This window comes from Mixophyes fleayi, chromosome 3 (genome assembly GCF_038048845.1).
Source record: "Mixophyes fleayi isolate aMixFle1 chromosome 3, aMixFle1.hap1, whole genome shotgun sequence".
Classification (NCBI taxonomy): domain Eukaryota; kingdom Metazoa; phylum Chordata; class Amphibia; order Anura; family Limnodynastidae; genus Mixophyes; species Mixophyes fleayi.
The window spans coordinates 301,357,235-301,383,975 of record NC_134404.1 but is presented as its reverse complement, the minus strand read 5'-3'; the positions used below and the strand labels follow the sequence as shown (position 1 = coordinate 301,383,975).

The window sequence follows — 26,741 nt, the reverse complement described above, 5'->3', positions numbered from 1 at the left end:
GCGTTCTTGTATTGCTTCACCCCATAAAATGGGTGCTCTTATGTCCGATATATATGTGTTGATTTTATTGCCTTATGTGGTTGTATAACATATTAATAGCAAAATATTAAAAATGCACTGTCACTAATGCTATCCTCCAAAAATGATAAAACCTATATCTGCCAGCATGATCGTTCTCTTAGGCTTAATACCATAATACTGTACTAAAGGAATCTGCAACTGACCAATACAGTAATGCTCAATATATTTTGTGTTATCGCTAAGTTTGTTAATTGCCAGTTGTCTGTGACAGATTGTGGCGAAACATAATTGTATAATATTGTTCTAGCTAACGATGTTCTATCCAGCATTGTGTTCATTCCCTTACTGAATTCACAGGTATATAATTGAATCACAAATCACATCCTCCGTTCATTTTTGCGAACATGTCATTTGTAATGAAGCAGCAGGGTGCTAAGTCAGGTCTGAATCATAGTTCACAGGAGCATATAATGATAGTGCAATGACTCCCACTTCTGTATTGCTCTTTATGCCACAGACTCCTTTTGATTTATTGCAACCAACTAGGCTTATATCTCCTGTGTCGTGCTGCCCATAGTTACTGTTGCTATGTTCTGCAAGTTGGTTTGACACAGCACTGAGGAAATATGAGCCCAGAGTTTCCTTGCCAGATTAATTTGCTGCTGTCCTTACTTTCTAATTAACCATTTGTTAAGAAGGCTGAATAGTAAGACTGTATAGGTGGGCTGTATAAAATCTCACTTATTGAGATGCAATGCCTTATGTTGAAACAATCGTTTTCCCTCTAGTACTTTTTGCAGTGATTTTATATCCTGTTAGAGCAAGTCTGATCACACTCATATATTTACATGTGCATAATAAAATATGTACACATGTATTTGTGTACATGGGCCCGAATGCTTAATACATTATCTGGATTCCTTTAGACTTTGCGTGTAGAAACACACTAATGATATATTAAAAATGGCGGTTTAGTTGGTCATCCCAATCCATTTACTAATTTAAAATGATGCAACAAATATGTGTGTGTATGTATTTATATAAGCGTTTTGTATGTGTGTGTGTGTGTGTGTATATATGTGTATATATATATATATATATATATATATATATATATATATATATATATATATATATATGTATATATATATGTGTGTGTGTGTGTGTGTGTATATATATATTTTCATTATTTGCCTCCCACTGGACATGAGATTTCCCATATTCTAATTAATTTTCCCTAAATCAACTGACTCCGTGGGACTGTTTGATGTGACACTTGCACTCTAAACCTGAAACACAAGGTCTACCCGTAGGAAAGTGTATCTTCTAAACTCAAAATACATTTTTCATATAAGTAGAATATGTGTATCTGTGACAGGATGGACTGCCTATGCCACCCTGTCTGTTGTTGCTGGAAACCGGCTGGGCTTACTTTGCCACCATTCCCTTTTTTTATCCCAAATGAGCCCACTTGCCACAGTAGGAGGGGCTTACAAATGCTGCTAGCACTGGACTCCTTACCGGAATCCAGAACCGGGTTTCTTCTTGGTAACTGACGCAGAGAGTGTACCCTGTTACTGGTGTACTTGGGCTGGTACTCCTGACTTCTTCCTATAGATCAGGGTTCCTGTGGATGGATTCCCCCTGGCCTATCACACTGACCAGGGCTGCAGGGTAGCAAACGGAGCGGTGGTATCGGAAAAGCTGTGTCCATCCTCGGAAACAGCCGGAGAGCGGATTAGATTTAGGGTCTAATCTGCAGGTCACAGGAATACAGCAATATTGAAGATGTTTTCAAGCAGGTCTTTGAAGCAAGTGATGTTTATTTGCTCTCACACTGGTTGGAGGTACCAGTGATCAGGTCAGATGAAACAAGAAGAACAACTTTTCAATACAAGCCTGTGCCTTTTATATAGTTTGGACAGGCTATATTTAGAATCAGGAAGCAATGTGTTTACACAAACATGGAGTTACATGCATTGCAAAGCCAACAATATTTGCACTTATCTATGAAATTCTAGGATGTCCTGCATTACATGCTGTTTACAATGTTCAGATAGGTTTGAACACTCTGACAAAAGGCCACACAGTAACGACCCCCTGCTGGGCCTTTGGCCAGAGCAGGCATTTGACACTTCATCACAATGCTTAGTAAGCAATTCCTGCTATCGGACTCCATCCCCATAGGCCTAATTGGAGGTTTCCACTAGCAACCTTACAAATTCTAAACCATGACACTTCCTTACAAAACACATCCCAATACACAAAAGACCTCCATCCACAAAGGCTCATTGTATCAGATATATACATCAGAAATAAGGCATTTCCTTTAGAAAGGTAAAACAGAAAAACTAATTTTCTACCCTGGTCTCGGAAATAACGATTTCCTATCTCAAAATATACACAATATCAAAAATAAAAATAAGCGCCCTGCAGTTTGGGCGCACATGGGGTGGGAGGGCAGAGGGAAGGGAAAAATGAAGACGGGAAAAGGCAGGGTTGCAATGCAGATGGGAGATCTAACTTACTTTGATCAGGTGCCTCTTTTACAGTGCACCATGAGAGAGGCACTCGCCAATAATGAGTCTGAATGGAAAAACTAGGTAGAAGCAGGGACACAGCCGGATGCTAGATGCTGCGCTGCGGTACCTGTATAAATGACAGCACATGCGCTAGTCTAGCCGGAAAGTACCTGTTTCCCCAGAGAGACCGGCAGCGGAAGCTTGGAGCTCTCGAAAACGGTGTTCCCCCTTGATGTCTGGACATGAACTGGGGGCCGGCGTGCCATTTGTTACCGACCCCTGCTCTAAAGGGTCATCTACAGAGTCCTTCAGTAGGGTTAAAGCCAATCCAGATGTCCACATGGACAGTAATTTAGTAAGCAAAACGAACAGCATTGCAAAAAAAAATAAAAAATGATTCCTCTCCATGCACATTACAAGTGGCACAGCATTGAGATAAATAAACTTCTCTTATGTTGCATAGTCTGTCTACATGAACATTAGAGATATATGTGGCACAGGGGTTACTATGAAGAAATGATGCAAAGTAATCTTGCCCTGTTCAGCCATAAAAGACTAGCAACCCTTGTATTTAAGTGCTTCGTAATTGCACAGTACCTCTGAACCTAGTTGTGTTTTGATGCTGTTTGCTCTGAACCAGTTGCTTACCTGTGTGTATGTGTATGTGTGTGTGTATGTGTTTTCCTCATCTCCTTTACATTGACTGTGAAATACAATGTGGCATTACAGAATAAATGCGTCCTTGTAAAGCATTGCTAACCCCAGATAACTGAGGGGGCTGAGAGGGTGTAGATTTCCAATCCTATGCTACAGGTGTCTTCTGATAGATTGACAGGCAGCGCATAGCCCATAGCATAGCACATCATGTACAATGTACCTTCTATTCTAAGACTCTAGCTCATTTAGGAGCTGACACATTTCAAAATGTAATTTTCATGCTTGCATTTATAATTTAGATTTCATTACAAACCATATCAATTCACCTAGACTTAACATCTGAGTAGGACATCATTTAAAATCCCTTTTTTATCTAATCACATGAAATGACTTGATTAAATAAGGTATTAAATTGTGACCATTCTTATCACATCTGGTTCTTTAGAGTACGCCTAAACCTAAAATACAGAGATAAATACAGCACCAGTGTTTCTCATCTTTCTATGCAGCTGAGCGGACTCTGAGCATTTGGTCTAAATGCATGATGCCTTGTTTGGTTAAAACCAAACAGTGTTATATTCCCTATTACACAGTGGCGGAGATATGATTTATGGTTGGGTGCTTGTCTTGCAGCCATAGCACCCGGATATCTTGTGAACAATTTGTTCACCATGAACTCCTTTTATATACTAGAGTATCCCAAACTTTTTCGGTTTGAGGCAGCCTTAGGGTCTCAATAATTTTTTCCAAGGCACCCCTAAGCCAAAATAGTTACTAAGTAATCCCCCGCCTTGCTTACCATGGGCCCTTGGCCGTGGCACCCCTGTGAGATCGCCACGGCACCGCAGGGAGCCACGGCGCACAGTTTGGGAACCACTGTACTAGAGTATTCTAGAGGACACATGTAAGATCCATCTGGCTGAAACTGGATCATGTGCCCAGGTCAATGATCATAAGCACACCAGTAAATCTGCAACTGAATGGGTTAAAAAGAAAATTAACATTTTGGAATGTCCAAGTCTCATCCCCATTAAGAAGCTACTGTAGGACCTTAAGAGCTGCGCAGAAACAAACACACTTAAAAATCAATGAACTGAAGAAGTATTGTAAGCAGAAGTGGGTAAAAAAATCCTCAAATATGATGTAGGAGACTAATAAACTCACACGGAAAATGATTACTTCAGGTTATTGCTGCTAAAGGTGTTTGTACAAGTTACTAAATGTACTCACGCTTTCACACATGACTTTTTTTTGTTGAATAAATAATAACAAACTAAAATCTGCTGTGTTACTTGTCACATCGATTAGGTTTATCAAATTTTAGGGCTTGGTGTAGACTACATGATTGCTAATTTTGTCCTCGTACTGGGCCGGCGGGCCATTGTAAGGGCAGTCGGGTGATGTGCCTCTTTGTGTCCATTCAAAACAGAACGGGTATAGGGAACAAGTGCAGGAGTATAGGGGATCGATGCATTTTAGTTTCACTGGTCTTTTTAAATTGGCATACATTTTGTGAGCTTTTATTTAATCATTTTCTTTTATTTGTGTTTTTCTCCTAGACAAAATAATGAAAAAAGTGCATCAAAACTCTTGATAAGACTGATTGGGGTATAAGCAACGGCCACGCTCATGTTTTCTCCTGATCAAGAAAACCACCCCGCAAAAGCACCTGTGAAGTACGGGGAACTCATTGTACTGGGGTGAGTACTGTGGGGGGTTTACTTTTTTTTTTTTCTTTATTTTTTTTTTAATTCTGCATTTCAAGTTTTGTTGATACAAAATATATACAAAACAGGGAAAGAGTAAAAACTCCAATAACTTTCATTCGCTTGAGCACATCAGATTAAATCAGAAATAGTCCCTCAAGGCATAAGTTTCAGGGGCAGTCTAACACCAAGATGAATCTCCTGTCTGTCCAATGATACCAAAGTACAGTTTCTTCTACACTAGGGCATTACCGAAATTGAAGCCGCCATCATATTATAATGGAAAATATGCCCCTGTAAAATGTTTCCCCCTAATTTGAATACCACATCTTGTGTACATTTCTAACAACCTTTTTTAATAACAGGTACAGAAGGCATCAGAGCCTAGGCTTTTGTTTCGTTTTTTGCCTTACATTTTTGATTGTATGAGGTCTCTGTTCAGCTAATTCTGCATTTTGCAGTCTATCAAAATAGGAAATAGTGACATAAATTTGTTCTCAAGAAAGAATAATAGTTTATCCAACAACATGGCTGCATCAGCTGTGTGTACATGAAAAGTGTGCATTGGGGGTATGCTTTAAAATCATGCAATGTATACTGTATTGTCATCTTTTCCAGCAACAAAATGTTGTTACAAAAGGTTGTTACAAAATGTAAATTGTCTGGAAATCCTTCTTGAAATTCTCTAGGTACAATGGCTCTCTGCCAAACGGAGACAGAGGAAGAAGAAAAAGCAGGTTTGCTTTATTAAAAAGACTCAAAGCAAATGGGGTGAAGCCAAGTACTGTTCACATTGCCTGTACTCCGCAGGCAGCAAAGGTAAATCTGCTCATTGTTTGGCGGGTTTTTGTTTCACCTCAGGATTTATTTGTGTTGGTGACAAATTATTTGTGCATTGTGTACTGTTCACTGATGCATGTATGCCTTAATGTGTATAGTCTACCTAATCACTGCTGCCCTTGTAACCTTGGCTAGTAACATAAAAATGACCCTTAATAGGCAGTAGAATGTAAACATGTCATTTATTCTGATTCATGCTTGTGCGTTTTAATGAGAAATGGCTTGTTTAATGTTTCTCAATATTGTATGTATTTTATCAACATCTGTATACCATTCAGTAGAAGGTCAAGTATTTTTCAATAGGAAAAGCATTTACCATTGCTATGAAGTAACTATTCCAAGTACAACACATTGTAGATAACTATTATTGATTATTTATAAGGCACCAGAAAAATCTGATGTATAGTATACAGCAAACACATACCAACAAGTAAAATAATGGACATACAGGCAATTAATACTGTGCGGAAGACATAAAAGGCAGAGTATATAACAAATGTCTCATAGAACATGCAGGCAAAAGTTAAGGACACTCGGGTGGATGAAGTGGGAACAGACAAGACAAGAGGGAGGTATAATCTAATGAGGGCGGGTGATACTGAGACAAGAGGAGCTGACTCTGAGTTAGAATGCAGGAGTAGGGAGGCTGGGCCAGTTTTGGGTGCAGTTAAGATGAAGATTGGTAGGATTTTTAAGCAGCGTTTGAAGCATCTGAGGCTGATAGAGTCTGATTGGACATGGAAGTGTGTTCCATGAGTGTAGAGTGGCACAGGGGAAGTCTTAGACGCGTGAGTTTGATGTGGTTGTCAGTGGGAAGTCGAGGTAGCAGTGAGAGGGCAGGAGGAGGTGGGATAAACCAAGAGATGGGGAGGGGAGGAGAGGCTGAAGGCTTAGTAGGTGAGGGTGACTTATTTGAATTGGATTCTATAGGGAATTGGGAGTTCGTTTAAGGATCGGCAGAGCTGGGAGGGAGAAGCAGATCAAAGAAAGAGGACAATCAGTCATGTTGAGAATGGATTGAAGTGGGAGGAGACAGGTGAGTGGGAAGCCAAAGAGGAGGAGCTTGCAATAGTCGAAACTAGAGATAATGAGTGAGTGGATAAGCAGTTTGGTAGTGTAATGGGCGAGGAAGGGTCTAATCCTGACAATGTTTTGAAGATGGAAGCGACAGGCTTGGGAGGGAGAAGGAGTCAAAGATGACACCCAGACAGCAGACATAGAGAATAGAGGAGAGTGTAGTGTTAACAGAGAGGGGAGGTGGTACATGACAGAGCAGTTATAGGATAGAGGAGTGGTTCACGTGTAGAAGAAAAGACGACTGAGTCCAGGGCATCAAGATGACGCTTGTTGTCAGAGAATAGGAAAGGGTGAGTTGGAAAAATCTGTTATGGCATAGATGTGGCTGAAGGAGAGATCAAGGGAGAGACTATATTATGTAGGTGGGAGAGGAAGTCCACTGGGAGAGGCCAAAGGAAAAACAGAGCGAGAGAAGTTTGGCGGCAGCATCCTTAGTGAGTTTGTCAATAGGGATATTGAGATCAATCAGAATGAGGGAGGGGAATGTACAAGAACAAGAAATGGTGTGCCAGGCTGCAAAGTTATCAAGGAATTGAGAATCGGGACTAGGGGGGACAGAGAGGTATGGGAGAAGGAGAAACTCCCATAAAAGAGAGCTGCAGAACTGATGCTGGTGGAGGATAGCCAGGTTTGAGTGATGGCAGGGGAATAAGGGAGTTGGTGATGAAGAGATCATGAATGAAGACCAGTTTACTGCAGGGCAGGTATAGCATTCCAGAGAGTACAGGAGAAGGGGAGAGCTGAGAGAGATAGGGTAGTCAAGCCATGTTGTGAGACCTTGTGAACCTGAGGGGAGTTAAGAAGTGGGTAAATGGGAGGAGCAGAAGGTCAAGAGGGGATGATGTTCAAGCAGCAGAGCCATTAGAATAAATAACATAGTATAATTTGCGGTCCACGGGGGGAGAGCAGTATTAAGGAGAAACGATACAAGTTAGTGCAAGGAATTAAAGACATAGGATTGGGAGGGTGAAAGCATGGGGATAGCGCAAGAAAGTTCAGGGAGTGGTGAGCAGTGAGGCATAACGGGTAAAGACAGAGGGCAGGAGTTACTGTTGATTGTAGGTGAGAGGTTAAATATCGATACATTAGATCAATGATTGAGGTGGTGGCAGGCAGCTGTACAGTTCTAAGAGGCAGGAGAGGAAGTGCGGGAGAAATAGGATGCTGGAGAGAAGCGTGTTGGAAGTGGATAGGGGGATAAAGATGAGGTAAATTGGGCAGCAGCCAGGAGTGTTGTGGTTAGATGGGAGATGCAGAAGAGTGTGGATTAGATTGGGTGAATAGTGAGAGAGAGAGAGAGGGGAAGAACAGTAGTTCCCGGCGCATTGCTTGAGACCTTGTAGAATCCTTGGTAGTTGCAGAGTGGGCCAAAACTAAGAGAGAAAGCATTTCTGGAAGAAATTGATAAACCTTTGTTCCAGAAATGTTTACCCTTTTCGTTATCTACAATGTAGATACAGACACTAAAGATACTTGCATTTACCCTCCTCACTGCACTGCATTGCTAACCCTTATTCAACTCACTCTTGCAAATGCAGGGTGAGAGACAGAACATAGTTTTATAGTATAAACTGTATGGTCTATTCTTTATGAAGGGGAATGATATGTTAACTGTTTCCTTCTGTGTTAGGTCATCCGTCAAATAAATCCTTATATGGTGCTTAAAAGGCACATGTTTGATTTGTGTGGGTTATTACAGCATTCAGTATTATATGCGTTGCTATAATCGCTATAATTGACTAGATAATGACCTTTCAGATTTAAGTTTTCTCCATTGTTACAGCAAATGATAATGCAGCAACTTGTGACTTTCCAGCTGTTGTGGAACTAAAATTCCCAGCATGCCATGTCAGTCAAGACCACAGGTTGTCTACCTCTGAGATACAGAATTGCTTTATATAGAAAAAATATTTGTGTTGCTAATTCTACATCTCTTGTCTTAGAAAAGTTATATTCATTGTTTCACTAACACTGCGAAACTTAAAAAAATAGTATTGACTCAGACAGGCAGAGTAATGATCTGTTCACCTACATTTTTAGAGGTTGCAGGTACTACATCACTGTCTAAATATATGGATGTCTAGTAATAGAAATATATGTTTGTTTTAGGCAATAAGTAACAAGGACCAGCACAGCATATCTTACACACTGTCACGGGCACAAACTGTGGTGGTAGAGTACACTCATGACAACAACACAGACATGTTTCAGGTAAGTTCTTTCAGCCCATAACTTTTCTGGCCGAACCAAACTATAGTGGCTTTATGATTAATGCATTGGAGTGTGACCACATGTTGTTATTTTAAGCCAAAAGACATTGATCCTCTGCATTCCCCAAAGATATAAATGCTATAATAGCTACTATGTTGAATTGGATTCATGTTTATATTTAGAGTAGTACTTGCCAGAAAGGGAAATGTTTGGCACGAGTTGGTCAGCTTAATATGTATTCCAGTATGTGGAACTAATATTAGAGCACAGCTTGAAGTGGTTATAATGGCGCTGATAATGTCTGAGAGCAGAGGCTCAATGTCTTTTTTTGTATATCTATTACAATCTAAAACATTGGGTAAGTATTACATTATACACAGATGTTCTTTGGTGGGCATAGTACAATTTATAAATGAGTCACAAAATTATAACTAATAATGATCACTACCAGTTAGAAAATGTTATATTGCAACTTTCTGACCATAACAATCTGAAACCTAGTTCACCATTTGTTTAATGGGTATTTACTCTCCAGGGTAATTTTTTGACAGGGCCTCTTCCTCTTCTGACAAGCAGAGAAGGAATGATCCCTTCCCTGACACCCCCACTGTTCCTGACGTGCAGTGTGCCAGGCAGTGATCCACCCATTTGAAGAGGCATCATCCCATCTAAATGTCAGCCACTGTACCAGGAAATCCCTCAGGCCATCAGTGCTTGTCAGTCTGTATTTTGGGATCAGTGGGGGCCTTGTGACAGGCACCCCCACCATGCTGATGGTCAGAAGAATGTAGGCCAGGTTCAAAATATTTTGGGTACCCCATAAATTTTAGTGCTGTGCTGTAGTAGTTGTAAGAGTGTTGCCTCAATATGGTTGATTCTAATAAGATTGAAGTGTACATGACATGCTGTAACTGAGACATATACCTGAGTCCAATTACTTTGACATGCTGATTCTTCAATATTACACAAGTGTTGTGGCTCAAAGAAAAAAACACTTTTTTGAACTAGATTATTCCCACATCACTAAATGTAAAATGTGAAAATTTGTTGAGATTTAGTAGATTTCCTTGTTTATCCTCTAGAGATTTTAGTAAAGCGTAGCCTTCATAATATCCTTGTTGTCTTGACAAGCCATTTGCTGTATATTGCTGTTTCTCTGTACAATGATACTATCTCTGTTCTAATATATTTCTAGATTGGAAGGTCGACAGAAAGCCCTATTGATTTTGTGGTAACCGACACAGTTCCAGGAAGCCAGAGCAACTCTGATACACAGTCCGTTCAAAGCACCATCTCAAGATTTGCATGCAGAATCATATGTGAAAGAAACCCTCCCTTTACTGCGAGGATATATGCCGCAGGCTTTGACTCCTCAAAGAATATTTTTCTTGGGGTAAAGAACAGTATTTATTTATTTACTTTGTAATATTCTGTAAACCATGCTTGATTGCTCATGGCTTTCCTACAACCCTTAAATAGGAGAAAGCTGCCAAATGGAAGACATTAGACGGGCAGATGGATGGTTTAACAACAAATGGAGTCCTTGTTATGCATCCACGCAATGGATTCACTGAGGACTCTAAGCCTGGAGTATGGAGAGAGATATCTGTGTGCGGGAATGTGTTTAGCTTGCGAGAAACCCGCTCCGCTCAACAGAGAGGGAAAATGGTATGTGCTGTCCAGTAGTCATTACAAATCCTATGTCCATTTTGATATTTTAGCATAATAATTCTTGATGTTTCTGTAAAATAAAATGTTTATTTGATTAGATGCATTGTTTTAAAATAGACTCTTGTTTTCTCATGCTTCTAAATGTATTTATAGCACTTTTCAAGTGAATTTCATCTTGTTAAACTCAGAACATGCTGTTCCTCTTTGTAAAAAATGTAAATGCTGGATGATGATTCATCTTAACATGTTTTCCTTTATATAACGGGCTGTACTTTGACAGATTGAGTTGCAAAGGCCTGGCATTTGGAGTCTGCTCCATTAACCACTAAGCTGCTGTTTGTGAGAGCCATGGTGATGCATTATTTTATTGCCATATTAATAGGAACACACCCATCTATACCTATATTCTAAAGATGGCCTTGGTGGTAGCTACTACTCTTATGTTCGATCCTGAGCACTTTAGAAAGGCTCAAGAATTTAAAGATACAAACACATTCTTAATGCCTTTTTCAAGTGTTTTGTTTATCTCCATTAAATTGCAAATATGTGCAAATTCCACTCAAAACAGAAAATGTATTGTTAAACTTAGTTTGTTATCTACGTAACATTCACTGTGGTGTATTAATTTCCTTGGTGCTGCATTTTATCTGTTAAGCCACGGCCTCCAACAGTCCCTTTGTTGCTTACATAGAGTTCTCCTTTAAATCCTAAAAAAGAAAAAAAAAGTGTGTGTTTATAAAAAAGAAAAAAAAATGAAAAAAGCACAGGTTATTATTTATTTAACTTATTTATAAGGCACCACGGATTCCATAGCGCCAGATACAGAAGCAAGTAATAAATAGATGAGGCAATACACATAAGTAGCACAGATGAGTGTGAGTAACGCTATGGGAACTCTCACAGAGTGCAGCAAAAGACATGACCGGATGCCCGAGTCACAGTGGACAGACATGGGACAATAGGTAGAGAGGACCCTGCCTGCGAGGGCTTACATTCTAGAGACAGGGGCGATAAGAGACGGGGGCAAAAATGGAGATGGCAGGCGATGGTAGTGGAGGTGATAGAACAGGTGAGTTTTGAGTGAGATTTTGAAGGATTGAAGTTTGGGGGCAAGTCGAGTGAGACGTGGTTGGGAGTTCCAAAGAATGGGGGCAGCTCGACAGAAGTCTTGGAGGTGAGCATGGGAGGAGGTAATGAAAGGTGAATTGAGAGGGAGGTCAGAGGCAGAGCAGAGTGGCCGGGTAGGTATGTACCTCAAGACAGGGTCAGAGATGTATGGTGGAGAAGTGTTGGTAAGGGCTTTGTAAGTGAGGTTAAGGAGCTTGAACTGAGCTCTGAAACTAATAGGGAGCCATTGAAAGGATTCATGCAGAGGAGAAGCGGAAGAAGAAGATGAGCCTAGACGCAGCATTCTGGATGGATTGAAGGTCAGAAAAGTGAGAAACAGGAAGGCCAGTGAGAATGAGGTTGCAGTAGTCGAGATGAGAAATGCTGAGTGAATGGACCAGGATTTTGGTCACTTCCTGAGAGAGGAAGGGACGGGTTTTTGTGGTGTTACGGAGGAGTAAAGCCAAGGGCAGAGTCAAGTGACACCTTAAGGCAGCAGACATGGGTGACAGGACAGAGTGTTATGTTGTCAACCAAGAAGGAGATATTGGGAAGGATAGCAACATTGGCAGGAGGAAAAAGATGAGGTTATAATGTACATTAGATGTGAATGGGCTTTTAAAGCATCACTCATCCTATGAAGTATCTGTCACAAAATAGTGCACAATGCTATCTTACGTAGCCTTCCAAATCAGCTGTAGTATATGTTGTCTGATATAGGTGCTCATATGCTGTATATTGGATATGAATGATCAGGATCCTTACATTTTACAGGTGGAAAATGAAAGCAATGAACTTCAGGATGGTTCCCTTATTGATCTCTGTGGAGCAACTTTGTTATGGCGTACTGCCGAAGGGCTTTCCAGAACTCCAACAGTGAAACACTTGGAAGCCCTGAGACAGGAAATTAATGCAGCAAGACCTCAGTGTCCTGTTGGCTTTAACACACTGGCTTTTCCAAGCATGAAAAGGAAGGATGTTGTTGATGAGAAACAGCCTTGGGTCTATCTGACCTGTGGTCACGTGCATGGCTACCACAACTGGGGAAATAAAGAGGAGCGAGATGGGAAAGACCGTGAGTGTCCAATGTGTCGTTCTGTGGGACCTTACGTCCCACTATGGCTAGGATGTGAAGCTGGATTTTACGTTGATGCAGGCCCTCCAACTCATGCCTTCAGTCCTTGTGGACACGTTTGCTCAGAAAAAACAACTTCCTACTGGTCACAGATTCCACTTCCTCATGGTACTCACACTTTTCATGCAGCATGTCCATTCTGTGCACACCAACTTGCAGGAGAACAAGGTTACATAAGACTTATTTTCCAAGGACCTCTAGACTAGTGGCTTTTTCAGGGCTTGCACTGAGCATAAACTAAGATTGGTTTGGTTTGCTTCCAGGCCGTTTTCTCCAAGTCACCAGGACCCCTTGGCAAGTTTGCATTGGAAAGAAAGAAACAAATGAACATTTGGAGGGTCATGAAACACAAGATGTCGACTTTTCTTTGTGCAAGCAGACATTTCAAATGGGATTCAGCAGATATGATTTAAATGCCTTCATTATTATTTCTGAATGACCCACCTCAGTATTAAATTATTTTGTGAAACTGGGGAGAATACAGTCAGCGCAAACTACATTAGTTTACAGTTAAACACACATTGTAAAATATAGCATTCAACACTTTTTTATATTTAACTTTAGTATGGAAAATGCCCAGTGACTTGATATAGTTGTCCTGCATATTGACCCGTTTACTTTGTATGCTTAAAGTAGCCCGGGTGCACATTATACAACTGTAATTTGGACAATATTATTTTATTTTGTTTGCTTTCATTCTTGAGTTATTGGACTGGCATATTTTACTATTGAATCATGTAACCAGTTAAGTGTTCACCAGAGGGTTCTGTAAATATGCAGTTCAATCATATCCTCTTTGTTTTAGTCTTAACAAATGCTAGTCATTTTGCATACATTTGCAACATTTCAGGGTTTTATTTATCACTATTAATTTTAATTCATATTTTTTGTTTTGGAGGTATGTATTTTTTTTTTTATTTTTTTTTTTACGGAACCATTTCTTGCTTTTCATGAGCAGACAAGAATATTTTTTACAATCAGATTTTCCAGTAGACGTGAAATATTTTACTGGATCCTACATTCATAGCGAGTAAACCTTTTTTATTTACGTGTTCCAGCAGCAGTAGTATAGTATTTTTTTATTTTATTTTTTATTTTTTATTTTTTTTTAAATTTCCTCCCAAGTTTTTATAATCGCAGTATAGCATTAGATTTGTTACACCTTGTCCTTGGCCAGTGAGGTTGAAACCCCCTTTATAAGTAAAAGGTTTTTTGGTTATTATTTTGTGAACTTAAAAGAAAAATAGGCGCAAGCAAATTGTGTATTTTTGTTTATTTGCCGAGATAGGTTGTTTTTTGTTTTGTTTTTTTTTTTTTGTTTTTCTCGTACACTCAGGAAATCTAACTACATGGGTAGCTAAAATATTTATTTAGTTTTGCTTCTATCAAAATTTAAGTCTATGATGGTGTTTTTGTGAAACCAGAACCTGAAATCTTGTCCTGGAAGGTATAAAGTCTACCCATCTCTTATGCACAGTATAGGCAGCCGTTTTATACGCGGAATTAATATTCATGAGAATGTAACCAATCCATTTGCTAGGATCCCCCCAAGCATCAGTGAGGTTTGAGGCACAAATGTGCCAGCAGTTCCTAGTGCATGGTGCCTCATCCGCATTCAATCAGTAGGGTGCGTTCATATGCATTGGCTCTGCCAACAAAAATGGCTGCTTCCACTGTGTGTATGTGACTGGTACATTTTTAAGCTCGCTTGATACACCCAAGAGCTGCTTTGTGTTCAAACATGTAAATAAACCTGCAAATGATTTGTTATATATATGTAAAGAGTCCATACTGTAAAATTTACTTTTATTTGATTTACAACATAATTTATTCACATTGAGGAGGAGTCCTGGATTACCGTTGTGTTTGGGAGAAGATACCTAGCAGAAGTTATAAGCGTCTATTCATGTTTTATGGGGGGATTGGGGTGGAATGGATTAGTGGGAACCTTTTCATTATTTTACAAAAATCCTATTTGGAAAAAAAAAAAAAAGTTCAAAATTGTCTACTATGCATTTACTTACTGCATAAAAGATTGTGATTGTATTTGTCAATGAATTCATTTTTCCCTTGCTTGCTGTGGCAACTTCTTTGGATATGTATGTTAAAATATGCAATTTCTGGTCAGCATTAGTATGCCTTCTGTTTCCGGATTACACCTGCAGCCTGTACATTGGTGAATGTGTATCTTTTAAAGAGATATCGGGAATATCTTCTGTATTAGGTGGAGCATTTTTATTTCACACATTTATAAAGCATTCCTTCTAAAAGATCTCTGTTTTAGAGCTAAGCCATAACTGGTGCCCTTTGTGCAGACAAGCATACTATGTATGAAGCCTACATCTAAGATATCTATAAATGGGGCAGTTACTGAGAAATCTTAAGTATATTTGCATATTAAATGAATTCTGTGAAACTTGACATTCTTCTTTTTAAGTGTCCATGTTATTGAATGTTGATGTGCACTGCCTGTTAGTGACGCACTGCAGGACAATATAGAGGAGCACTTATGTGTCACATGACTCTTTCTGAAGCTGAAAGTGGTTTAAGAAAGTTGATTGGCAGATAATTATCTGGATTCCTAAATGAATTGGACCTGATCTTCATCCAACTACCAAAGATAAGGTGAATGTGGTTAAACATACAATGCATTCTTCATGGGTTTTTTTATTGAACACATTGATCCAGCATTCATTGACTAGATGAAAAGAAAAAGTATGTGGATCTGTTTTTAATTCACTTTTAAGATCAGGGTAACAGTCTAGGATCTGGAGGTCTCGCTTGCATTATCTAATGTCTGTTCATGAATCCAACAGGAAGGCAATGGCTCTCCAAACATTGCTGCCTATCTCAAGCTTGCCATGAGCACCTGGTGATGTTGACAACTATTGGAAGTATTCTGTGGACAGATGGGAAAAAAATGTAACTTATTTGGTATTAATGAAAATTGTATCATGAATATGAAACAATTAAATTTAACACAAGAATCTTATACTATACATGAAGTGCGGTTGTGGGAGTATCCTGGTATAAAGCTGCTTTGGAAGATCAGGCCACGTGTTTCAATCGTTGTGGGAGCAATGAATTCTGGATTCTACCACCAATCATGCAGCATAATATCAATGTCCCCTTCTAACTGAATGTCATGTAGCAGCAGTCCCAAAGACACATTTCCAGTAGAGTGACTTGGGTGGAAGAAAATTCACATTTTTTGGAATGGCAAATTAAACCCAATTGAAATGTGATATTATATGGAGAGAAACATTTATTTAAGACTTATGGATTGATCAACTTATACTAGAAATATTTCCTTCTAATGAAGGAAGAAGGTTCTTTTTTTCATCAGCCAATGAATGTTGAATCCGTGTGTTCAAAAAAATATAAGTACAACTTGTCATTTAGTGAACTTTCCTTAGATATCTTTAAAACGTTAACATTTGATTAGTACAATCATATTCCGCAATGCTTTTCAAATAGGAGTAAGCAGTAATAAAGCACGGATATTAAGACCGACAAAGAGGCAAGAGATTCCTGCTCATAAGCTTACAATCTATAGGAAAATAGGAGTTTGATACAAGTGGTTATGTGCCACAGATTGCATATTGGTCCAGACATATCACAATGGGAAAACATGCTTAGTGTAGCTATGTGACCCTAAACCAACATTGCTTTTGACTAGATCAGAGGGTTGCTTGCGTATGGGCAGTACAGTGGCTTAGTGGTTAGCATTTTTGCATCACAGCACTGGGGTCATCAGTTTGATTCCCAACCATGGCCTTTCCTGTGTGGAGTTTGTATGTTTTCCTCATGTTTGCGTGGGTATCCTCCTGGGTGCTCCGGTTTCCTCCCACACTCCAAAAACAGGTAGGTTAATTGGCTGTTATTAAATTGACCTTCGTCTCTCTTGGTCTGTGTGTGTGTGTATGTATGTTAGGGAATTTAGACTGCAAGCTCCAATATGGCAGGGACTGATGGGAGGAGTAGCGAGTCTGTACAGCGCTGTGGAATTAGTGGCGCTATATAAATTGATGATAGAATACAGGTAAGTTTTCTGTGAACTGTCATGAGACACTTAAGTGAGCAGTTTGAGAATTTACTAAGCTTTCCCTGAATGTGAGTATTCAGGGAGCGCTTTGAAGGTTTGTAGGCTAGTGGAGAGTCTTGTTGTGCAAGTGGAAGAATTCCACAGAGTGGGTGCAACCTGAAAAAAGTCCTGTAACAGGGAATAGGAGCATGTAATGTGCGGATGACAGCTGCAGACCATGCATAGAGCAAGGGGTTGAGCTGGGAAATATTTTGAAAAAAGTATGGGGATATATGCTGGTTTGGTGATGTTGATGGCCTATGTTAGTAGAAGTATCTCATATTGGCTTTAATAGAATAGCTAATGTATTGGCAGAGCAGCAGTAGAAGAAAGTTTTAAAAGAGAAATTGGTCTAGCCACTGCATTAACCATAGATTGTAGGGATGAGAGTCTGGTTAGGGTAAAACCAGTAAATAGTAAGTTGCAGTAGTCAATATGAAGAGATAAACAGTGACTTGTGGGAGATTCCTGAATATTCTGGAAATGTTTCTTTGATGGGCAGCACGGTGGCTAAGTGGTTAGCACTTCTGTCTCACAGCGCTGGGGTAATGAGTTCAATTCCCGACTATGGCCTTATCTGTGTGGAGTTTGTATGTTCTCCCTGTGTTTGCGTGGGTTTCCTCCGGGTGCTCCGGTTTCCTCCCACACTCCAAAAACATACTAGTAGGTTAATTGGCTGCTATCAAAGTTTACCCTAGTCTCTCTGCCTGTCTGTGTGTATGTTAGGGAATTTTGACTGTAAGCTCCAATGGGGCAGGGACTGTTGTGAATGAGTTCTCTGTACAGCGCTGCGGAATCAGTGGCGCTATATAAATAAATGGTGATGATGATGATGGACAAAGCAGGGTTTGGATAGAAATTGAATTTGAGGAACAAAGGACCGTTCTGAGTCAAGGATGACACATAGACATAAATCAAACAATAATAGGAAGAGAGCTTGAGGGATAGTCTATTGTCTTGTCAACAGAAATAAAGATGTCAGGTTCTGTTGGCTGGTGGGAATATTATTAGCTCAGTTTTTGTAAGATTGAGTTTGAAGTGGTGAGAAATCATCCAAGATCAAATGTCAGAAAAATATTCCATAACACAAGCCAACACAGATTGTGCCAAAGAATACATAATCTGCATAGAAATAATAATGAAAGCCAAATGAACTTTTAGTTTTCCAAGAGAATTGATAGACAGAGAAAACAGGATGACCTAACACTGAGGCTTGAGGTGCTCCGACTAACAGAGAAGCAGAGAAGAGGTGAATCCAGAGAAACTGAAAGAGTGATTTGAGAAGTAGGATGAGAACCAGGAAAGGGCAGTGTCCTGAAGACTTACTGAATGTAGCATTTGTATAAGAAGTGAGGGGTCAACAGTGTCATATAGTAGAGGTCCAGGAGAAATAGAAGTGAATAATGGTCTTGTTCACACCTATACATTGTTTATGGGGTTTTCATCCACTAATGCCTGAAAACCACATTACAAATATAATGGTTTCTTGTCTTCGTTCTCAGATTATATATATATATATATATTTCACTCCAATAGGGGCATCGCCTTTGCTATATCTTTTTCCTCTTGTCCTTATAAACTGCATGAGTCTGGTCATACAGCTCTGTTACATTAAATTAATGAATATTTTCATTAAGAGATTATTGCTAAAATGGACACCTCATGTGTATACTGATCAGCCACAACTTTGCAACCACCTTATCCTGCTGAATGGAACCATTGCCATGAAGGGGTGCTCTTGGTCTGTAATACTGAAAATGTAATTCATCAGACCAGGCCACCTTCTACCATTGTTCCATGGTCCAGTTCTGGCGCTCACTATTATAGGCACTTAAGGCAGTGGATACGGGTCAGCACTCTGATCAGTCTGTGGCTATGCAGCAAACTGCATAGCCGCAGACGCACTGTGCGATGCACTGTGTGTTCTGACACCTTTCTATCATCGCCAGCATTAACTATTTCAGCAATTTGCTACAGTAGTTCTTCTGCGGCATTGGACAAGACGGGCTAGCCTTTGCTCCCCACGCGCATCAGTAAGCCTTAGGCAACCATGACCCTGTTGCTGTTCACCAGTTGTCCTTCCTTGGACCACGTTACTAACCACTGCATACCAGTAACACTCCCAAGACCTGCCTTTTTGGAAATGCTCTGACCCTGAAATCGTGGTTTGATAAGTAGGGCGAGAACCAGGATAGGACAATCTAGCCATCACAATTTGATTCTTGTCAGAGTCGCTTAGATCTTTACACTTGGCCATATTTCCTGATTCCAACACCTCAACTTCAAGAACTGACTGGTCATTTGCTGGCTAACATATCCCTCCCCTTGACAAGTGACATTGTACAGAGATAATCCATGTTATTCACTTCACTCGTCACTGGTGTTAATGTTGTGGCAGCCTGGTGTATATACCATAAATTATGTAAACTGTCTACATCAATACATAAAGATTGTAGTTCACTGTTTCCTAGTCAACGTGTGGGGTGTTCAATGAACTCAGGAGTGGAAACAGCAACAAAAAAACCTCTGGAGAACATGTGTCTTTGCATGTGTTTTTAAGATGTCATGTCTCTTTGGTGTAAGGATGTAATAAATTGTCTAACCCACAGCCCTTATCTCCTGCAAAAAATGGGCCGTAAGAGTTTATTGAATGGTAAAGTCCTTTTTGTAGCTGCTTCATAAAATTTACATACATTTAATTTAAATAAATTAAATTATAAATAATTTGCATCTACAACTACTAACAGAACAAAGCGAAAAGAAAAAAAAAAAAATGCTTCTTCTGCCAGTTAGCATAACCACCCATTTGTATGTTTGTCATCAGTAGCTCAAATTTCCACCAGGTTGGGGAAGGAACTACATTAGCAGAATATAAAATAAGACCCCATTTATTTTTTGATGAACATCATGGTATAATCCATGAATTGCCTTGGGTAAATCATGAACTGAACCTTGCTGGGCCTTAGTGGTTCTATTCCCTAGCAATCTTAGGCAACAACTATTGTTTGTTTAATCCACTTTGTTAATTAGATATTCTAATCAAATCAAATGGAATCCACCATATTTGTCTATCTCTTTAATTATGTTTCTTTGTCTCTCACCTTCCTTCTGTCCCGCCACAAGATGCAGGTGCCAAACAATCTGTGTCCATTTAATCCACTGACACTGCAGTTTATAATAGGTTACACATTGTATGTTAAATTTGTACTGCAAATTTATATATATAAGCCCTACAGTTTTTTGACTTGTTGCTAGTGATCTGCTTTTTTTTGTGGTTTTCACATTGATAAACATGTAAAAATTGCATTATAATAGGTTTAATTAGAATCAATGGTTTAATTCCCACCATTGCATTACAAAAGTGTAACGCCATGTTTAACATTATAGATTGTGTCATGACCTATTTCTCATGTGCTATTGTACAATAGATTATACTGGTTAAAGAACAATGTAAGGAAAACATGTTAAAAACTCTCCACATAAACATTTCTATAGTGTGCCTTGGGTTTCATACTTCGTTAACCATTGTTTCAGTGCATGTGTGTGAACTAGCTTGGAGTCTTTCCAGGTTTTCAAGCATAGAAATTTATACTAACACTATTAAGGTTGATTGACCGATTTGATTAAATATTGCAATCAAGGCAGACTGTTGAGTTTGATGTTTGAACGGTTTCAAGAGGTTTCTCCGAGATGGATAATAGTAAAGGTGGTTGGTCATGTTGGTGGTTACTTCTGCCTGTAGGGTTTGAGAATTACAAGTACTGTGGAACCCTTTCTGAATATCTACACAGATAAAGTGGTACTTAGCGCTAATCCAACATTTCTGCTGAAAGTAGTATCTACATTCCGCATTATTCAGGAGGCTGTATTACCATTCTTTTGTTCACAACCTGTTGTTGAAAAAGGAAAAATAATTTGCACTCGTTGGACTTGGTTAGAGCAATTTCTATATATTTATCCAGGGCAGAAAGATTTAGAAGCATGGAACAATTTTTCCTGTGTTTATATTTTTTGGAGTTTTCATTGTTTCACGATGTGGCCACACCCCAGTTTTAATTTTATTTTACTTCATTCCATTACCTGTGGTAGCGCACAATACCAAACTTCCAACATTCTCACCAGGTGTTTAGGAAAAATGTAGGGTGACTGCTCTTCTGAAGCACTAGGCTGCCCCAACACCCCTGCCCTAACAACACCCTTAGTTGCCACAAGTATTAGAGGTGTCTGACTCACCAGGGGGTGACGGAACATACCCAAGGACACTACTTCAGTTTTTAACCTTTAAAAATATTTTATTGGGCAGGACGATTTTTATTGGGTCACCATAAATAGCCAAACTTTGTAATTTTCAATTAAGCACAAAAAGGAATTATCAGCTTGTAAAAATGTTTTAAGAAAAGGCAAAGAAATAGCAACTAACCATGTAAAACTTATATGTACCACAATCCAGTTTATTTTTAATACAAATTACTATTTAGAACAACAATGACCATGAATGAAAATCCTTTTTCTCCTCATATCAGATCTTTCAAACAATTTCAATATTTTATGGCTCACTTCCAAATATATTGCTATAAACTTGAACTTAGCTCTTAAATTCATAATGAACAGACTGAATTTTTAGATCTTGTACTGCTAAAAGAGTAATAATCAAGTCATTACTAAAAACTACATTAAATCGGTTAGTATGAATAGTTATTTACATTATTCTAGCTGCTATCTCAACAAATGGAAAATTATACTCCTGATTGAGAGTGCTAATAGTAAGGCAAACCCATTACTTATTAACTAATAATCTCATTTTTTTTCTTGGGGTATAATACAAGTTGCATATTTAACATTTTAAGTCCTGTCAACCACCCTTACCCGTGACTGCACAATACTCATGTTCTAAGAGGCATCTTTCAATACAAACTTCCTAAATGTTTTTCTTGTACCAAGACTCTCCAAAGAAGAATGAGTCCCAAAAAGAAGTCCTTGATGATCACTCACTGAGAGAGTTCCAGTTATAGTAGGCTGGACAGGAAGGATGATGCAGAGATAAAAGCATTTGAAGCTATAGGCTGGGAAGTAATGAACAGTAGGGTAGATATTTTATTATTATTATCTTTGAACTATAAGGCGCCACAAAGGGTCTGGAGCGCCGTGCATTACATATACAGAAAACAGTAAACACAACCAAGACACAACATGATACAAAAATGTATACAAACACAGGTGACAGGGTAAAGCAAATCAGATTATATCTGGGACAGATAGTGAAAGGGATGGTAGAAAGCAGGCCAAGAGGTACAGAGGGTGAAGGAACAGTAGAAGGAGCACACAAGGAAAGAGGGCCCTGCTCATGAGACCTTACATCCTAAAGGGAAGGGGGAGACACAAGTAGGTGGGTGTAAGTAGGAGGAAGTTGGATAATGTGTGAATGGAAAGGTGGTGATGGAGAAGGAGACATTTGATATTAAAGGAATGCGAGTATAGGAATTTGATAAGGGAAGTTGAATTAGTCAGTACAGGACAGAGGAGGGACAGTTATAATTAACAAGATCGCTAAGCAGGAGTCTCAGAGGTAACAGGGATCATGCACGAGAAGGTTAGTAGTAAACCAGATGGCTACTATGATGGCTACCGCTGCTCTTTTAATGTACCACATGGTTGAGAAAGAAGAAAGGTGTAAATTGCATATGTACGTTAAGATCCTTTAACATCTCTCTCTGAGTTCAGGGTATAGTTGAAAAGAAAACTTTGACCAGCAAGCATCACTCTATGGAAATAGTTTTAGAGACAGCAAAAGATCCTGAACCTTTAATTCAGGATCATAAAAAAACACAAAGATTAGACAGAAATACACTTCTACAACATAAACCACATAGTGATACATCGGAAAATGTTTCCTTTATTTTGGGATATAATTGCCAAGAAAAACAAAACAAAAAGATTGTTAATAAACATTGGAACATTCTTCTTGGCATCTCTGTTTTGGTTCAATGACTCCAATCAGGCCCCGCTCGATCTTCAAATAACAAGAACTAGTAAAGATTTAATAGCTCCCAGTCATCTAAAAATAAATAAAGATAAGAAAGTTAATTGGTTAGGATACAATAAACCCAATCTATTTTGTAAATGTACGTAATGCAATATATGCAAAATTTGTTAACACCAATTCAAAATTCTTTTGAGGCCTAAATAATTTACAAAACTATGAAATCTAGAGTTTCATGACCTGTATGAGCACATCAGTTTTATATCTTCTGGAGTGTTTTTTTTTTAAATATGTAGGCAAAACCAAAATACCTTTTTCTAAAATTTGGCAACAATTAGAAATAACCAGAGAGGAGACTGTGCAGAAGTCCAAAGGTCCAATTAGGTCAGGAGAGAAGCACACCCTAATTTAATGAGATGGGTGTGCATGACTCATGCTCACTACAGCTGAAGAGGTAATGTCAACATACAAAGTCAGACAGACCATAAAACAAAATAAATATACCCGTGAAATGCAAAAGAGCTATAAGACAAGCACCCCAACAGGAGTACTAGAAACCTAGCCGTACTACTGCACAAATCGTAAACCTATTGCCTCTAATCCACTTTGGAACCATTATCCCCCTATCCTCAACCCCCCATCCCCTTTTTCTCTCCCACACAGTACAGGATCATTAACAACAAGATAGGCCATACAGACTAAACGATATCAAACAGCAATAAGAAGGCGGCAAAGCAACCAAGAAAAGGTAAGCACCTTGCATTAACTTATCCCACCATTGTATCTCCAGCACAGTGCTACAACACAAAACACAAGAAACTGCGCCATGGAAACACCCCCTTCAAAAATATTTTTCGCTTGAACTGTACGTGTCATGGTGTCAACGAAAATGAATGGGCCTTGGGATGAAGGCCAAAGTTACAGTAAAATAGTGAAATCTTTGTGGCAGTATGAGGAGAATTATTGTAGGAAAACTCTTCCCTTGATAGATGTTCTGACTAATCATCCCGGAGTTGTGAACTATAATTTTTCAGAATTGTTCCACAGTCTGATTCACCATCTCTGTCTGTCCATTAGTTTGTGAATGCAGAAGAGTAGCTGAGAATAGTACTGATGAGACTGAAAAAAGCTCTCCAAAACTGCACAGTAAATTGTACCCCTCTGTCAGGAAAAATGTTCTCAGGAATTCTGTGTAGTTTGCAATATGCCAAACAGAGAGGTCAATATCTGTGCTGTAGATAATCCGGGGAGTGGTATGAAATGAGCCATCTTGCTGAACCTGTCTTACATGACCTAGATGAAAGTGAAGCCTTTGGAAGATTGTAGTTTTCCCATTTAATCCATGTATTAATCTGTCCAAGGACATTTGGAGAATGGTAGAGGATTCAGCATGCCAAACGGTACAATTCGGAGGACTTTATTGTGAGAACACTTAAGAGAACATAATCTCTAGTTTTCTTTTCCAAAGTAGGCCACCAAACTTGCCTGGATATAATCTTGTTCATCTTTCTAATTCCAGGATGACCGGAGATTTTATGGTCATGTAATTCTGACAACACTAGTTTTTTCATATAGTCAGGAACGAATACAAGTTTATTGGGTTTACCAGATGGAGCTAAGCATTGATTCTGTTTAAGTTGCGCAGACCGATCTGGAGCCAGAGCTGTAAGGACCAGGGATGATGGAATGATTGGTGTATTGTCTGGAACATGCCCATGGGTATGTAGAAATTTTCTAGAAAGAACATCAGTATTTACATTTTTGAACCCAGGCCAGTATCTAATTATGAAATCATATCATCTGAAGAATGAAACCCACCTAGCTTGTATAGGAGTACAGAACTGCTATATTCAAGATTTTTGTGATCTGTAAGAATGGTGACTGTATGTTTAGCCCCTTTCAGCCATTTTCACCATTTTTCCAGTGCCCACTGTATCGTCAGCAACTCATTGTTTCCAACATTGTTATTATGCTCCCCTGAAGAGGATCTCCTGGAGAAGTCTGCAATATGGATGTAATTTCAGTAGTTACAGGGTCAGTTTGAGAGAGACTGGCTCCGGCTCCTATGTCAGAGGCTTCCACATGGAAGCAGACAGGAACGTTTGCTTTAATGTCTCAGTCTGCGTAGACTTCGTCGCCAACCGTGGCACACTAAAGTAACACGAACTCTACAAAAATCTTGTGTCTCTAATGATTTCATCATATATACCACAGGATCTTTTTTCCTATTTCAAGGACAAAATAGATAAGGGCAGACTTGAAATGGTATCAACTCCCTCGTCAAGCAATCGGCTCAATTCCTTTGTAGCACCCTCTGACACTCTCTCTTCATTTGATCCCACAAATGAAGAGGAAGTTTCTAGTCTCTTTTCATCATCCTACTCTACCTCCTGTCCTCTCCATCCCATACCCTCACAAATTGGTAGGTCCCTGTTTCCTGTGCTCATTCCGCCTCTAACTAAAATCTGTAATCTCTCTCTACTGGTATTTTTCCATCACTATTCAAGCATGCAGTGATTACTCCTATTTTAAAAAAAACAAAATTCTAGAGAGAGATTCTAACCCAAACTACCGCCCCATCTCTCAGCTCCCATGCCTCTCCAAGCTTCTCAAGAGAATTGCCTACACTCGCCTCATACACTTTCTTACAGCAAACAACCTACTGGATTCTCTTCAGTCAGGTTTTCGCTCTCAACACTCCACAAAGACTGTGCTGACCAATGTTGTCAATGATTTGCTCACAGCAAAAACTGAAGGATATTACTCTCTTCTAATTCTCCTGAATCTCTCTGCTGCATTTGACACTGTCGACCACTCTCTTCTCATACAAACGCTGCAATACGTAGGTCTTTAAGACACTGTTCTATCCTGGTTCTCATCCTACCTATCTAATCGCTCTTTCAGTGTTAATTTCTCTGGATCCACCTTTGTTCCGGTTTCCTTATAAGTTGGAGTACTACAAGGCTCAGACCAAGGTCCTCTGCTAGTCTGTATCTATACCACTTCTCTAGGAAAACTAATAAGCTCCTTTGGATTGCAGTATCATCTCTATGTGGATGATACACAAATTTATCTATCCTCTCCTGATCTCTCACCATCTGTGTTGTCTAGTGTTACTAGCTGTCTTTCTGCCATTTCATCTTTGATGTCTTCTCGCCAACTCAAACTCAATCTTTCAAAAACTGAATTAATAATATTCCCACCCAAAAACAGAAGCTTCCTGCCTGACATTTCTATTTGTTCTGATAACATGACCATAAATCCCACCTCGCAAGCTCGCTGCCTAGGTGTGATTCTTGACTCACAACTATCCTTTGTTCACCACATCGACTCTATATCTAAATCATGTTGCATACATCTAAAGAACGTTTCCAGAATACGCACATATCTCACACAAGACACTGCAAAAACCTTAATTCATGCACTCATCATCTCCCGCATCGACTATTGCAATTCCCTCGTTACTGGTCTTCCCAAAAACAGACTCAAGCCCCTACAATCTATTTTGCACGCAGAAGATAGATTGATTTTCCTTGCAAATCGTTTCACAACTGCTGAGTCACTCTGTCAGTCTCTACATTGGTTGCCTGTTTTTCAACAAATCCAATATAAAATTCTTCTACTAACATACAAGGCTGTCAACAAAATTGCACCGACATAAATCTCCTCACTTGTCTCAAAATATCCCCCAACTTGACACCTCCATCTGCACAAGACCTGCGTCTCTCTT

General features: G+C 39.3%; 1 protein-coding gene across 2 annotated transcripts in view; it reads left to right on the top strand.

The window, feature by feature from the left end:
- The window catches only part of PELI1 (pellino E3 ubiquitin protein ligase 1), a 41,614-nt gene extending 26,246 nt beyond the window's left edge, over positions 1-15,368 (top strand). For both annotated transcript variants that reach the window (XM_075203899.1, XM_075203900.1), the window contains exons 2-7: positions 4,760-4,900; positions 5,596-5,725; positions 8,933-9,034; positions 10,230-10,427; positions 10,514-10,702; positions 12,587-15,368. In XM_075203899.1, coding sequence (XP_075060000.1) covers positions 4,830-4,900; positions 5,596-5,725; positions 8,933-9,034; positions 10,230-10,427; positions 10,514-10,702; positions 12,587-13,153 — 1,257 coding nt within the window. In that variant the 5' untranslated portion in view covers positions 4,760-4,829 and the 3' untranslated portion in view covers positions 13,154-15,368. The remainder of the gene's footprint in view (positions 1-4,759; positions 4,901-5,595; positions 5,726-8,932; positions 9,035-10,229; positions 10,428-10,513; positions 10,703-12,586) is intronic.
- Positions 15,369-26,741: the final 11,373 nt, after the last annotated feature.